At 41.0% G+C, this 17078-nt stretch overlaps 1 protein-coding gene across 3 annotated transcripts in view; it reads left to right on the top strand.

The window, feature by feature from the left end:
* The window catches only part of plxnb1a (plexin b1a), a 188147-nt gene that overhangs the window by 167651 nt on the left and 3418 nt on the right, over positions 1–17078 (top strand). For all 3 annotated transcript variants that reach the window (XM_061904912.1, XM_061904913.1, XM_061904914.1), the window contains 8 exons: positions 1067–1170; positions 5362–5446; positions 5575–5747; positions 6692–6852; positions 9904–10051; positions 10141–10205; positions 15514–15589; positions 15804–15878. In XM_061904912.1, the coding sequence (XP_061760896.1) occupies positions 1067–1170; positions 5362–5446; positions 5575–5747; positions 6692–6852; positions 9904–10051; positions 10141–10205; positions 15514–15589; positions 15804–15878 (887 nt within the window). The remainder of the gene's footprint in view (positions 1–1066; positions 1171–5361; positions 5447–5574; positions 5748–6691; positions 6853–9903; positions 10052–10140; positions 10206–15513; positions 15590–15803; positions 15879–17078) is intronic.

Raw genomic sequence — 17078 nt, forward strand, 5'->3', positions numbered from 1 at the left:
TTGAAGTTGTTTTATATCACAACCATTAGCGTGATCTGTACGGCTGTGGAACAAGAGCCCTGCTTTACACACAGTCAAAGCAAAAAATAACTCCTTCGCCATTTTGAATATGACGGCAGGGGAAGCGTCACTCGTGACATCACAAATTTGACCCTATTCAAGGATATACGCTACTCTAGTTTTTTCTTGTTCTAGGGGAAATAAATGGTGCCGTTTACATTTGACTATGTGTACAAATGTACACTGGAGTAAATCACATATACACTTGCACAAATCAGCAGGAGTAAAACTGTATTTAATCCGATACCATTCGAGACTTTTCAATACTTTTCTAAATAAAGTAGACCGCAAAAAATACCATACCAACTTTATTTATGAAGCCCTTTAAAAACAACCAGAGTTGAAAAACAAAGGGCTGTACACCATAAGGAAATATATATATATATATATATATATATATATATATATATATATATATGCGTACATGTATGTATGTATATATATATATATATATATATGCGTACATGTATGTATGTATATATATATATATGTGTACATATATACATACATGTATGTATATATATATTATTTTTGTATTTTTTATTTTAATTTTTTTTCTTTGTCATGAAAAAGGGAGGTTTTTGTGGTTGGTGCACTAATTGTAAGTGTATATTGTGTTTTTTATGTTGATTTAATTAAAAAATATATATATTATTATTTATTTTTTTTTAAATAAAAATTAATAAAAAATTCTTCTGCGTCCCGGTACCAATCGGCGGCCCGGTACCGGTGGTTGGGGACCACTGCTGTATATATATGTGTGCATGTATATATGTATGTATATATATATGTGTATATATATATGTGTATATATGTATGTATATGTAGATTTAACGGAAACTTTCCACCCCTTTGCAAGCTGAGCAGCTGTGTGAGATACATTTCTAATATCAGATGAACAAGTAAACATGTACATTAACAAACAAGAATAGGATGCTAACATATACACAATAGAGGCAACTACTTCAGCATGTGGAGAAACGGCGGTCATTATTTTTCTATCCAGAGTGGCGCTCAGGTGTGGCTGGTCACCTGATCCTGTCAGATGAGGACCTGACTTCGGTGGTGCAGGGCTCCTGGAAGCGTCTCAATACATTGCAGCACTACAAGGTCAGTGGGGTCTCTACCACTAGCAGACTTTTAAAGCAGGTTTTTTTCTCCATTTAAAACGTCTCCATTTGCTTTATTTTTGGTTCTTTGCTCCAAACTTTTGCACAGATTATGTTTTACAGACCGTTTTTAAGATACATTCTGACCCTCTCTTTAGTATGCGCCATTTTGTGGGAAGTCTTACTTACGTGCCTCCACTTTGACTGTGTTTGTCAGGTTAACAAACAATGATGACATCTATTAAAAAAGACAAGTAGCAAGGAATTAAACAGAGACAGAATTAAATTTGGCTCAATTGAGGAGAAACGTCTGGGCTGTACTCTTGTAGAGTCTCCACCACGCTTTAACGAAAAATTGTGCGCCTCCTCTTTTATTTAGACTTTCCTTGGTTACATAGCAACAGCTGTTTATAAGGGTGCGGGGTCGTAAACAGCCATCACCTTTGATTAAAAACAGTTAAAAGGAAAGGCTGTAAAACAGTTAAAAGAAAAGGTGCATGGAGCTTCCGTCAGGTCCTGCTTCCTCTCCGCTTTGTAGATTTCGGGTCAAGACAATATCTTTCTGTGGATTACAATACATCAAAGAAACCGACGCCTTCATGTCGCTCCCCATCCTACACAGTGGAGTTTTACAAACCTTCCGCTTGGTAGGATCAAAGACAGCGTTTTTCCTCTCGCAAAGCGAGCTGAACTCAATGTAACGCAAAGTTTTGTGATAACTTGGATACAATTATTCCTGCACCGTCTTCTCTATGTTGTAGTTTTCGACGCTTCCATACGGTGTATGCTAACAGATATAAGTCCGAACTTTAAGCTACTTTGTATTAAACATGGCAACAGCGGAGGATGCATGTGCATGTACGAGCCAGTCAGCCCTTCAGCGTGAGGGTAGAGAAAAATAAGGAGCTTCTTGACTACAAATTTTGGAATCGAGCGATGTCACTATTGGGGAAAATTCCACACAGATTGTTTGGAGGAAGAATGAAGGAAGGCAAGATTGTTTTATAAATATCCCTGCCACGCCTCAGTGGTTTGATTTCAAATTGTTGGGACTTAAGCAGATCTAAAAGATACACAAAACCCAATAGTTAAGAAAAGTTGGTTTTGCATAATAACTCAAATTTTTTTGTGTTTTTTTTTTTTTTTATACAAAACCAGTGAAGTTGTTATGTTGTGTAAATGGTAAATAAAAAGAGAATACAATGATTTACAAATCATTTTCAACTTATATTCAATTGAATGGACTGCAAAGACAGAATATTTAATGTTTGAAATGAGAAACTACTTATTTTTCTGCAAATATTAACTTTGAATTTAATGACAGCAACGCATTGCAAAAAAGTTGTCACATTGCACATTTTTACCACTGTGTTACATGGCCTTTCCTTTTAACAACACTCAGTAAATGTTTGGGAACTGAAGAGACACATTTTTGAAGCTTTTCAGGTGGAATTCTTTCCCATTCTTGCTTGATGTACAGCTTAAGTTGTTAAAAGTCTGCGGTCTCCGTTCGGGTATTTTAGGCTTCATATTGCGCCACACAGGCCAGTCTAGTACTCTTTTACTATGAAGCCACACTGTTGTAACACGTGGCTTGGCATTGTCTTGCTGAAATAATCAGGGGCGTCCATGATAACGTTGCTTGGTTGGCAACATATGTTGTTCCAAAAGCTGAATGTACCTTTCAGCATTAATGGTGCCTTCACCGATGTGTAAGTTACCCATGCCTTGGGCACTAATACACCCCCATACCATCACACATGTGTAAGTTACCCATGCCTTGGGCACTAATACACCCCCATACCATCACACATGTGTAAGTTACCCATGTCTTGGGCACTAATACACCCCCATACCATCACACATGTGTAAGTTACCCATGTCTTGTTCACTAATACACCCCCATACCATCACACATGTGTAAGTTACCCATATCTTGGGTACTAATACACCCCCATACCATCACACATGTGTAAGTTACCCATGTCTTGTTCACTAATACACCCCCATACCATCACACATGTGTAAGTTACCCATGCCTTGGGCACTAATACACCCCCATACCATCACACATGTGTAAGTTACCCATGCCTTGGGCACTAATACACCCCCATACCATCACACATGTGTAAGTTACCCATGTCTTGGGTACTAATACACCCCCATACCATCACACATGTGTAAGTTACCCATGTCTTGTTCACTAATACACCCCCATACCATCACACATGTGTAAGTTACCCATATCTTGGGTACTAATACACCCCCATACCATCACACATGTGTAAGTTACCCATGTCTTGTTCACTAATACACCCCCATACCATCACACATGTGTAAGTTACCCATGTCTTGGGCACTAATACACCCCCATACCATCACACATGTGTAAGTTACCCATGCCTTGGGCACTAATACACCCCCATACCATCACACATGTGTAAGTTACCCATGTCTTGTTCACTAATACACCCCCATACCATCACACATGTGTAAGTTACCCATGCCTTGGGCACTAATACACCCCCATACCATCACACATGTGTAAGTTACCCATGTCTTGGGCACTAATACACCCCCATACCATCACACATGTGTAAGTTACCCATGCCTTGGGCACTAATACACCCCCATACCATCACACATGTGTAAGTTACCCATGTCTTGGGCACTAATACACCCCCATACCATCACACATGTGTAAGTTACCCATGCCTTGGGCACTAATGCACCCCCATACCATCACACATGTGTAAGTTACCCATGTCTTGGGCACTAATACACCCCCATACCATCACACATGTGTAAGTTACCCATGTCTTGGGCACTAATACACCCCCATACCATCACACATGTGTAAGTTACCCATGTCTTGGGCACTAATACACCCCCATACCATCACACATGTGTAAGTTACCCATGCCTTGGGCACTAATACACCCCCATACCATCACACGTGCTGGCTTTTCATTTTTGCACCTAGAACAATCCGGATGGTTCTTTCCCTTTTTGTTCTGGAGGACATGACGACCACAGTTTCCAAAAACAATTTGAAATGTGGACTCGTCAGACCAGAGAACACTTTCCCACTTTCCATCTTAGATGAGCTCGGGCCCAGCGAAGGTGGTGGCATTCCTGGGTGTTGTTGATAAATGGCTTTCGCTTAGCATCATAGATTTTTCAATCAATCAATCAATGTTTATTTATATAGCCCTAAATCATAAGTGTCTCAAGGGGCTCCACAAACCACAACGACATCCTCGGTACAGAGCCCATATAAGGGCAAGGAAAAACTCACACCCAGTGGGACGTCGGTGACAGTGACAATGATGACTATGAGAAACCTTGGAGAGGACCGCATATGTGGGCAACGCCCCCCCCCAGGGGACCAAAAGCAATGGATGTCGAGCGGATCTAACATGATACAGTGAAAGTCCAATCTATAGTGGATCTGACATAACGGTGAGAGCCCAGTCCAAAGTGGATCCAGTTTTAACTTGCACTTACAGATGTAGCGACAAACTGTAGTTACTGACAGTGGTTTCCTGAAGTGTTCCTGAGCCCATGTGGTGATATCCTTCACACCCTGATGTCGCTTTCTGATGCAGTACCACCTGAGGGATGGACGGTTTGTAATATCATCGCTTGTAGTGATTTCTCCAGATTCTCTCAACCTTTTGATGATATTACGGACCGTAGATGGTGAAATCCCTAAATTCCTTGCAATAGCTTATTGAGAAATGTTGTTCTTAAATTTAATTTGCTCAGGCATTTGTTGAGAAAGTGGGGACCCTCGATCTCTTCCTTGTTTGTGAATAACTGAGCATTTCCTGGAAGCTGTTTTTATAGCCAATCATGGCACCCACCTGTTACCAATCAGCCCGTTCACCTGTAGGATGTTCCAAATGAGCGTTTGATGAGCATTCCTCAACTTTCTCAGTCTTTTTTGCCACTTGTGCCAGCTTTCTTTAAACATGTCGCAGGCATCAAATTCCAAATGAGCTAACATTTACTAAAAATAACAAGGTTTACCAGTTTGAACGTTAAATATCTTGTCTTTCTGGTGCATTTAATTGAATATAAGTGGAAAAGGATTTGCAAATCATTGTGTTCTGTTTTTATTTAGCATTTACACCACTGGTTTTGGGTTATGTTCATATAAAGGGGAATTGTGTCCTTTTGTCGGGCGTAGGTCCCAGATGGCTCGACGGTCGCTCTTGTCCCAAGAAACACCAAAAACCACCTCCACGACAGCCATGACTACATGCCTGGCGAGAGTAAGTTGCGGAACATTCTAGCAGTGAGTCCACATAACCAGAAGAGGTCGCTGTTTGACATGATGTTAGGAGACGGCAGGAAAGCGGCGTCAGTAACGCTGGATGTGTTGTTTCCCGCCCGCCATCAGAGACTCCCATGCTGGACGACGGCGAGGAAGGAGGGGTGAAGTTATGGCACCTGGTGAAAGCCAGCGAGGAGTCGGAGCTGCCCAAGCACAGGAGGGGCAGTGTGAGGGAGAAGGGCGGCGAGAGAGCCAAGGCCATCCCCGAGATCTACCTGACCCGACTTCTCTCCATGAAGGTAATGTGCCACATACCGTATTTCCTTCAATTGCCACCGGGGCGCTCATTATTTTAAAACCTCTTCTCACTCCGGCACTTACCAAAGGCATGCGGTAAATTTAGGCCTGCGCTTAAAAATTTGAGTGTGATGTAAGGATACCATCATGAAAAGCACATTTAATAAAAAAAAACGTTATTATGGTCTTACCTTTACTTATAAATGAAGTCCATGTGCAGCTCCTTCTGATCAAAAGCATCGATAACTTGTTTATAGAAGTCTTCCTTATCTTTCTTCAGTTTTAAAAGTCTCTCTGTCTCGATGGAGATCTTCCTTTATTACCTCCTGCTTCCATTGAAAGTCTAGTTTAGAAAACTGTTTTATTTTAGATATGTAATCCTCCATGTTAAAAGTGCAAGCGAGAGGAAAAAATAAACAATCGCTGCTCACTCTTGCTGCTTGTTGTCACTTCTTCTGCAGCCGAGTAGTCGCAAGAAGGATCACTAGCGCCCTCTACCACCAGGAGGCGGGAGTCATTTAATGACTCATATTTGACACACGCAGCTACGGTATATTAATAAAACATAGCTGCTTACTGTTCTTTTTAGCATATTCAATAGCTTGGACCTTAAATCCTACTGAATAGCTCTTAATCTTCTTCTCTTTATGCGATTTCAAATGATTGAAATCAGTCTCCTCCATTTTGAAAATGATGACAGGTGAAGTGACTTGGCGGAAATTCTAGACATGCACTAATAAAAATAATATTTGGCGAAACAAGTTCGACCCGGTGTTAATCCTGAGCCGGCGGTAATGCTAAGCATGCGCTAATTATTCTGAGAAAGGAGTTTGACCCGGCAGTAATTCTAGTCAGGTGCATACTATATACCCGGCGGCAATTCAAGGAAATACGGTAGTACTTCTCTGCTGACGTTGACATTTACTTCTTCGTTCACCATCCTCAGGGCACGCTGCAGAAGTTTGTGGACGATTTGTTCACGGCCATCCTCAGCACCAGCCGTCCTGTCCCCCTGGCTGTCAAATACTTTTTTGACATGTTGGATGAGCAGGCTCTGAATCACAACATCACCGATCCGGAGACCATCCACATCTGGAAAACCAATAGGTAACTAGCACGCTGTTTTGGAGGCACTACTGGTGAGGAAAGATTTGTGGGGATGCGAGAAAATCGGACGTAACATTGCTGAAAAAAAAGAAGACACTTTAAAGGCCTACTGAAATGAGATGTTCTTATTTAAACGGGGATAGCAGGTCCATTCTATGTGTCATACTTCATCATTTCAGCATATTGCCATATTATTGCTGAAAGGATTTAGTAGAGAACATCCACCATAAAGTTGGCAACTTTTGGTGGCTAATAAAAAAGCCTTGCCTGTACCGGAAGTAGCAGACGATGTGCGTGTGACGTCACGGGTTGTGGAGCTCCTCACATCTGAACATTGTTTACAATCATGGCCACCAGCAGCGAGAGCGATTCAGACCGAGAAAGCGACGATTTCTCCATTAATTTGAGCGAGGATGAAAGATTTGTGGATGAAGAAAGTGAGAGTGAAGGAATAGAAGAAAAAAAAAGGCGAGGGCAGTGGGAGCGATTCAGATGTTATTAGGATAATTCTGGAAAATCCCTTATCTGCGTTACTAGTGTTACTAGTGTTTTAGTGAGATTATATGGTACCTGAAAGTCGGAGGGGTGTGGTGACCGCCAGTGTCTTTGAGGGAAGCCACACAGCTGCCTCTTTGACAGCTGCAGGAGAGAACGACGCAAGCTCTGCTCATGTCTACGTTAATTATTACCACAATTTTCTGACCGAAACCTGCCGGTTGACATGTGGTCGGGAACCATGTTGGCTTGACCGCTCTGTTCCATAGTAAAGCTTCACCTTGGGGAATGTAAACAAGGAAACACCGGCTGTGTTTGTGTTGCTAAAGGCGGCCGCAATACACCGCTTCCCACCTACATCTTTCTTCTTTGACGTCTCCATTAGTAATTGAAAAAATTGCAAAAGATTCAGCAACACGGATGTCCAGAATACTGTGGAATTATGCGATTAAAGCAGACTACTTATAGCTGGGATCGGGCTGGAACAAAATGTCCGCTACAATCCGAGACGTCACGCGCACGCGTCATCATACACGTCATCATACCGACGTTTTCTACAGGACACTTCGCGCGAAATTTAAAATTGTAATTTAGTAAACTAAAGCGGCCGTATTGACATGTGTTGCAATGTTAATATTTCATCATTGATATATAAACTATCAGACTGCGTGGTCGCTAGTAGTGGCTTTCAGTAGGACTTTAAAGCAGGAATGTCAAACTCATTTTAGCTCAGGGGCCGCATGGAGGAAAATCTGTGCCGGACAATTAAAATCGTGGCATTAAAACTGAAAAAAAAAGACAACTTGAGATTTGTTTCTTTGTCTTGCTTTGGCCAAAAATAGAACAAACACATTCTGAAAATATTGCCATGAAAAATATAGAAAAAAAATACCGGCAGCGGTAAAGCTTGGATCCATGAAGAAAAGAAGAAAGTAATTGAATGTTTATAAATAAAAAAAACATTTTAATTAATTAAGTAACGTTTATGACAACCTTTTTCCAAAATATTGAATGTCCACCCTGAGATTAAAGTTAAAGTTAAAGTAGCAATGATTGTCACACACACACTAGGTGTGGTGAATTTATTCCCTGAATTTGACCCATCACCCTTGTTCACCCCCTGGGAGGTGAGGGGAGCAGTGAGCAGCAGTGGTGGCCGCGCCCGGGAATCATTTTTGGTGATTCAACCCCCAATTCCAACACTTGATGCTGAGTGCCAAGCAGGGAGGTCATGGATCCCATTTTTATAGTCTTTGGTATGACTCGGCCGGGGTTTGAACTCACAACCTACCCATCTCAGGGCGGACACTCTAACCATTAGACCACTGAGTAAGTTGTGAGAATGCGGAAAAATAATCAGAGAAAAGGGTGGCTATTTTGAAGAAGCTACAATACAAAAAACATGTTTTCAGTAATATCCCCTTTTTTTGTAAGGTCAGGAAAAAACAAAAGAGGCTATATCATCCCTACAAGCCTGTTTTGCAGGTTTTTCCTGTACATATATATGTGTGTGTGTGTGTGTGTGTGCGTGTGTGTGTGTGTGTGTGTATATATATATATATACATATATATATATATATATATATATATATATAGTCGCAATCAAAAGTTTACATACACTTGTAAAGTACATTATGTCATGGCTGTCTTGAGTTTCCAATAATTTCTACAAAAAAACATTCATGAAGTTTGGTTCTTTTATTAATTTATTATGGTTCACTGCTGGGTCAAAAGAAAAATACAGCAATGTTTATTATATTTGGTTAACATTTGGTTAATATTTGAGCATGGTGGTGGTAGTATTATGCTCTGGGCCTGTTTTGCTGCCAATGAAACTGGTGCTTTACAGAGACTAAATGGTACAATGAAAAAGGAGGATTACCTCCAAATTCTTCAGGACAAACTAAAATCCTCAGCCCGGAGGTTGGGTCTTGGGCGCAGTTGGGTGTTCCAACAGGACAATGACCCCAAACACACCTCAAAAGTGGTAAATAAATGGCTAAATCAGGCTAGAATGAAGGTTTTTAGAATTACCTTCCCAAAGTCCTGACTTAAAGGTGTGGACAATGCTGAAGAAACAAGTCCATGTCAGAAAAGCAACACATTTAGCTGAACTGCAGGAATTTAGTGGTGAAAAATGTGCACAGAAGCTTGTGGATGACTACCAAAAGCGCCTTATTGCAGGTAAACTTGCCAAGGGACATGTAAGCAAATATGAACATTGCTGTACGTATACTTTTGACCCAGCACATTTCCAGTAGAGACATAATAAATTCATAAAAGAAGCAAACTTCACGAATGTTTTTTGTGAGCAACAAGTATGTTCTCCAATCACTCTATCACAAAAAAATAAGAGTTGTGGAAATGATTGGAAACTCAAGACAGCCATGACATGATGTTCTTTACAGGTGTATGTACACTTTTCATTGTGACTACACACACACACATATATATATATATATATATACAGTATATATATATATATATGTGTGTGTGAAAAACCGTATTTTCCTTTTGAAACGTAATGACTTGGGGTCTCTTTCCGGCACCAAACAGTCTGCCGCTGCGATTTTGGATCAACATCCTGAAGAACCCGCAGTTCATCTTCAACGTGCAGACGTCGGACCATGTGGACGCGGTGCTGTTTGTCATTGCCCAGACTTTTATGGACTCTTGCACCATCGCCGACCACAAACTGGGACGGGTGAGCTAATGGCCGCCCCACAATCTTAAGGAGCTGCTACTTGATCTTCCACCTGTTGGTCACGTTTTTCCAATTTGTGTCCGACGCAGGACTCCCCCATCAACAAGTTGTTGTACGCCAGAGACATCCCGCGCTACAAGCAGATGGTGGAGAGGTAGGACATGTTGTAGGCCGCCCACCCCGGGGCACGGTGCCGTGGAAGCAGGGACAATCTGTCAGGGCCAGACAGTGTGTGTAGACTCCTGTCTGCCAGGCTTGCATGCATGGATGCTCTCACAGCAGACTGCTCATCACTGCTTTGTTACATAGCAAACAACCACTGTGCCGTCAGACACAGTCTGGTGTGTCGTTGTTGGGTGTCGGTACGGTCTACAGTTCGGCAGAGTAACCGTGTAATACTCTTCCATATCAGTAGGTGGCAGCAGGTAGTTAATTGCTTTGTAGATGTCCGGAACACGTCGTGTCATGATCACAATATGTAAACTACAGTGGGAGGCAGCGTGCAGGTAAAATGTATTTAATTCTTAAACCAAAAATAAACCAAAGGCGAGTGCCGCTAAGAAAAGGCATTGAAGCTTAGGGATGGCTATGCAAAACGAAACTAAAACTGAGCTGGCTGCAATATATACAAAAACAAAATGCTGGACAACAGCAAAGACTTACAATGTGCAAGTAAAAAAGGTATCTATAACGCTTAAACCAAAAATAAACAAAAGGCGAGTGCCGTTAAGAAAAGGCATTGAAGCTTAGGGATGGCTATGCAAAACGAAACTAAAACTGAGCTGGCTGCAATATATACAAAAACAAAATGCTGGACAACAGCAAAGACTTACAGTGTGCAAGTAAAAAAGGTATCTATAACGCTTAAACCAAAAATAAACAAAAGGCGAGTGCCGTTAAGAAAAGGCATTGAAGCTTAGGCATGGCAATGCAAAACGAAACTAAAACTGAACTGGCTACAAATTAAATAAAAACAAAATGCTGGACGACAGCAAAGACTTACAGCCTGCAGGTAAAAAGGTGTCTAACACTTAAACCAAAAATAAACCAAAGGCGAGTGCCGCTTAGAAAAGGCATTGAAGCCTAGGGATGGCTATGCAAAACAAAACTAAAACCGGACTGGCTGCAAATTAAACAAAAACGAAATGCTGGAATTCAAATGAACTTAAATTGCAATTTAGTAAAGTAAAAAGGCCGTATTGTCATGTGTTGCAATGTTAATATTTCATCATTGATATATAAACTATCAGACTGCGTGGTCGCTAGTAGTGGCTTTCAGTAGGACTTTAAAGCATTTATTGGCCGATATTATCTGACATCTTTACTCCCAACCCACCCATCTCAGGGCGGACACTCTAAGCACTGGACCACTGAGTAGTACCACTCTTGTGTGGGTTCAAGGTTCAAAGTTTATTCAGAGTACACCACAGTGAAATGTTTTTTTCCATGCTCTACAGATATTGCGTACAGTGGGATCCAAACACTGGTTGCAGAATCTAATACACTAAATACAAACATTTGAATAGCTCTGTTGTACATTATTTACAAGACAATTAAGTTGCACAATATTGTGGTGGAAGTATCAGTGCAAGTAGAAGTACAGTAGTCAAATACAGTACCAGTGCAATATCCAATAGTGTAACAGTATGTACAATATAGGAAGTAACAAACATTAAAGTCCTACTGAAAGCCACTACTAGCGACCACACAGTCTGATAGTTTATATATCAATGATGAAATATTAACATTGCAACACATGACAATACGCCCGCTTTATTTTGCTAAATTGCAATTTTAAATTTGGCGCGGAAGTATCTTGCTAAAACGTCGCGGTATGATGACGTGTGCGCGTGACGTCATGCATTGTAGAGGACATTTTGGTCCAGCATCGTTCACAGCTATAAGTAGTCACTTTTCATCGCATAATTCCACAGTATTCTGGACATCTCTGTTGCTGAATCTTTTGCAATTTGTTCAATTAATAATGGAGACGTCAAAGAAGAAAGCTGTAGGTGGGAAGCGGTGTATTGCGGCCGCCTTTAGCAACACAAACACAGCCGGTGTTTCCTTGTTTACATTCCCGAAAGATGACGGTGAAGCTTTACTAAGGAACAGAGCGGTCAAGCGAACATGGTTCCCTACCACATGTCAACCGGCAGGTTTCGGTGAGGAAATGGTGGTAACAAGTCGGCTCTTATCGTAGACATGAGCGGATAGCTTGCGTCGTTCCTCTCTTGCCTCCTCCCACCAGCCGCCCCTGACCGTCGGATGCTTCCATCGTGGAGGAGGGGGAAAAAAAATAATATATCAGCCTGGCCCCACCAGCTGACTTTGCCTCATCGAGAAACGTGGCTTCCCTCGGAGACACTGGGCGGTCGCCACACCTGTGGCCACACCCCTCTGACTTTCAGGTTGTACAGGTACGACCATATAATCTCACTAAAACACTAGTAACACAATAAGCAGATAAGGGATTTTCCAGAATAAAATCTGTCTAATAAAATATGAATCGCTCTGCCGTCTAGTTTTTTTTTTGGTTTTTTTCTAGTCCTTCACACTCACTTTCCTCATCCACGAATCTTTCATCCTCGCTCAAATTAATGGGGAAATCGTCGCTTTCTCGGCCCGAATCACTTTCGCTGCTGGTGGCCATGATTGTAAACAATGTTCAGATGTGAGGAGCTCCACAACCCGTGATGTCACACGCACATCGTCTGCTACTTCCGGTACAGGCAAGGCTTTTTTGTTAACGACCAAAAGTTGCAAACTTTATCCTCGATGTTCTCCACTAAATCCTTTCAGCAAAAATATGGCAATATGGCAAAATGATGAAGTATGACACATAGAATGGACCTGCTATCCCCGTTTAATCAATCAATGCATCAATCAATGTTTATTTATATAGCCCCAAATCACAAATGTCTCAAAGGACTGCACAAATCATTACGACTACAACATCCTCGGAAGAACCCACAAAAGGGCAAGGAAAACTCACACCCAGTGGGCAGGGAGAATTCACATCCAGTGGGACGCCAGTGACAATGCTGACTATGAGAAACCTTGGAGAGGACCTCAATTGTGGGCAACCCCCCCCCCCTCTAGGGGACCGAAAGCAATGGATGTGGAGCGGGTCTAACATGATACTGTGAAAGTTCAATCCATAGTGGCTCCAACACAGCCGCCAGAGTTCAGTTCAAAGCGGATCCAAGACAGCAGCGAGAGTCCCGTCCACAGGAAACCATCCCAAGCGGAGGCGGATCAGCAGCGTAGAGGCGGATCAGCAGCATAGAGATGTCCCCAACCGATACACAGGCGAGCGGTCCATCCTGGGTCTCAACTCTGGACAGCCAGTACTTCATCCATGGTCATCGGACCGGACAGAAAAGAAGCGGCAGATCAACTGGTCAAAAAAGGAGGTATATTTAAAGGCTAGAGTATACAGATGAGTTTTAAGGTGAGACTTAAATGCTTCTACTGAGGTAGCATCTCGAACTGTTGCCGGGAGGGCATTCCAGAGTACTGGAGCCCGAACGGAAAACGCTCTATAGCCCGCAGACTTTTTTGGGGCTTTAGGAATCACTAATAAGCCGGAGTCCTTTGAAGGCAGATTTCTTGCCGGGACATATGGTACAATACAATCGGCAAGATAGGATGGAGCTAGACCGTGTAGTATTTTATACGTAAGTAGTAAAACCTTAAAGTCACATCTTAAGTGCACAGGAAGCCAGTGCAGGTGAGCCAGTATAGGTATATATGTATGTATATATGTATATAAAGGTATATACAGTATAGGTATATATGTATGTATATATGGATATAAAGGTATATACAGTATAGGTATATATGTATGTATATATGTATATAAAGGTATATACAGTATAGGTATATATGTATGTATATATGTATATAAAGGTATATACAGTATAGGTATATATGTATGTATATATGTATATAAAGGTATATACAGTATAGGTATATATGTATGTATATATGTATATAAAGGTATATACAGTATAGGTATATATGTATATAAAGGTATATACAGTATAGGTATATATGTATGTATATATGTATATAAAGGTATATACAGTATAGGTATATATGTATGTATATATGTATATAAAGGTATATACAGTATAGGTATATATGTATGTATATATGTATATAAAGGTATATACAGTATAGGTATATATGTATGTATATATGTATATAAAGGTATATACAGTATAGGTATATATGTATGTATATATGTATATAAAGGTATATACAGTATAGGTATATATGTATGTATATATGTATATAAAGGTATATACAGTATTGGTATATATGTATGTATATATGTATATAAAGGTATATACAGTATAGGTATATATGTATGTATATATGTATATAAAGGTATATACAGTACAGGCGTAATGTGATCAAACTTTCTTGTTCTTGTCAAAAGTCTAGCAGCCACATTTTGTACCAACTGTAATCTTTTAATGCTAGACATGGGGAGACCCGAAAATAATACGTTACAGTAATCGAGACGAGACGTAACAAACGCATGGATAATGATCTCAGCGTCTTTAGTGGACAAAAATGGAGCGAATTTTAGCGATATTACGGAGATGAAAGAAGGCCGTTTTAGTAACGCTTTTAATGTGTGCCTCAAAGGAGAGAGTTGGGTCGAAGATAATACCCAGATTCTTTACCGTGTCGCCTTGTTTAATTGTTTGGTTGTCAAATGTTAGAGTTGTATTATTAAATAGAGGTCAGTGTCTAGCAGGACCGATAATCAGCATTTCCGTTTTTTTGGCGTTAAGTTGCAGAAAGTTAGCGGACATCCATTGTTTAATTTCATTAAGACACGCCTCCAGCTGACTACAATCCGGCGTGTTGGTCAGCTTTAGGGGCATGTAGAGTTGGGTGTCATCAGCATAACAGTGAAAGCTAACACCGTATTTGCGTATGATGTCACCTAGCGGCAGCATGTAGATGCTGAAGAGTGCAGGGCCAAGGACCGAACCCTGGGGAACTCCACACGTTACCTTAACGTAGTCCGAGGTCACATTGTTATGGGAGACACACTGCATCCTATCAGTAAGATAAGAGTTAAACCAAGACAGGGCTAAGTCTGACATACCAATTCGTGTTTTGATACGTTCTAATAAAATATTATGATCGACGGTATGGAAAGCAGCGCTAAGATGGAGGAGCAGCAACATAGATGACGCATCAGAATCCATCGTTAGCAATAGATCATTAGTCCTTTTTGCGAGGGCTGTCTCCGTGGAGTGATTTGCCCTGAAACCGGATTGAAAGGTTTCACATAGATTGTTAAACGCTAATAAGAACATCTCATTTCAGTTGGCCTTTAAAGTGTAGTGGTCGTCCCACAACAGTGTGTGACCTGTTTTAGATCTACATTGAAACAGTCTGTTAGGTTTATCAATATCACGTGTATTTGTGTGTTCCAGGTACTACGCAGACATCCGCCAGACCATCTCAGCCAGCGACCAGGAGATGAACTCTGCTCTCGCTGAACTCTCCCGTGTACGTTACCTTCCCGTCTTGCCGTGTCTCCAGATGGTTTTCTTACATACGACCCCCATGAATTATCCACGGGCTTTTTGTTGTTGTTGTTGTGTGTTAGCCCCCCCTCCCCCCTCCTCCTTTTGAGTGCTATGCAAGACTTGAGGATGAATAATGAATGGCAAGCAATGCGTCTCTTTCACCTCCATGATGCTTCTTCTCTGCTCCGACACAGAACTATGCAGGGGAGGTCAACTTCCTGGTGGCTTTGCATGAGCTGTACAAGTACATCAACAAGTACTACGATCAAGTGAGTGGCACGTCCATTTAAGCATGAGCGTACATTTGGAAAGTACAGTATAACACCCTTGTGTGCTCTTCTGGTCTGTGGGACCCTTTTTCATTTTTTATTCAAAGAAAAATTATACAATTCATTATTTTTTTCAAACTGAGACTCACTGACTTTGGCTCATTTTCTGTGAAGAACATATATGAGAATACATATTTAATGACCACCCCCCCTACACATTTATATTACATATAAGATGTCCGGGTCCACTGAACCCGGGGCTAATAGAAGTGTGGAAATGTATGTTGTTTGTACCACACACACACACACACACACACACCGCAGGCCTAGACAGGAGGAGGACAGAGTGTAAGTACACAGAACATCCGAGGGTGAAATGTGCGAGAAAATGAGAGCAGACAGAGTTGATAAACAATGTTGCAAGCTTGTGTGGTTAAATCTGGCCCACGGGTTGAGTTTGCTAAGTATAAAAATGAGCTGAAATTTTGGAATGAAAGAAACTGCTGTTCTAAATGTGTCCACCAGATGTTGCAATAGCAATTCTGTGTAGATTATGCTACATATGTAAAACAATAAAATAAACCACGTGATGTTCGTGCACAAGTCGAGGAAAATGAGAAAACTACATTAAAACATCTTGTAATTTTATTGTGATATTATTTTTTTTATCTTGATGTATTGAAAATGAACACCAATGAGAGGCAACACTAAATGGTCCCTAGTGTGTGAATGTTGTCTGTCTGTGTTGGACCTGTGATGAGGGGGTGGCTTGTCCAGGGTGTACCCTGCCTTCCGCCTGATTGTAGCTGAGATATGCACCAGCGCCCCCACGCGACCCGAAGGGAATAAGCGGTAGAAAATGGATGGATGGATGGAGTTGATCAATGAACATTATCACATAATTTATACAGAAGGTATAAATAACGACAAATAAAGATAGAATACTGTTAACCGTGATTATTATAAGTGTAAAAAACAAACAAACAACATCATGATTTATACATTTTCAGAAAGTGCTTGTTTTGTTTTTAAACAAAGAAAACAATCTGAAGTTGTCTTTATTTTGAAGTTATCGTGCCGTGATTTTGACCAGAGTGGATTTTTCTCCATGTGGCCCCCGATCTAAAATGAGTTTGACACCCCTGACTTAAAGTGTTGTACCATTTATTTGATGTTTCCATCTTTCAAATAAGCATTTGT

The sequence above is a fragment of the Nerophis ophidion genome, linkage group LG06 (assembly GCF_033978795.1).
Source record: "Nerophis ophidion isolate RoL-2023_Sa linkage group LG06, RoL_Noph_v1.0, whole genome shotgun sequence".
Taxonomy (NCBI): domain Eukaryota; kingdom Metazoa; phylum Chordata; class Actinopteri; order Syngnathiformes; family Syngnathidae; genus Nerophis; species Nerophis ophidion.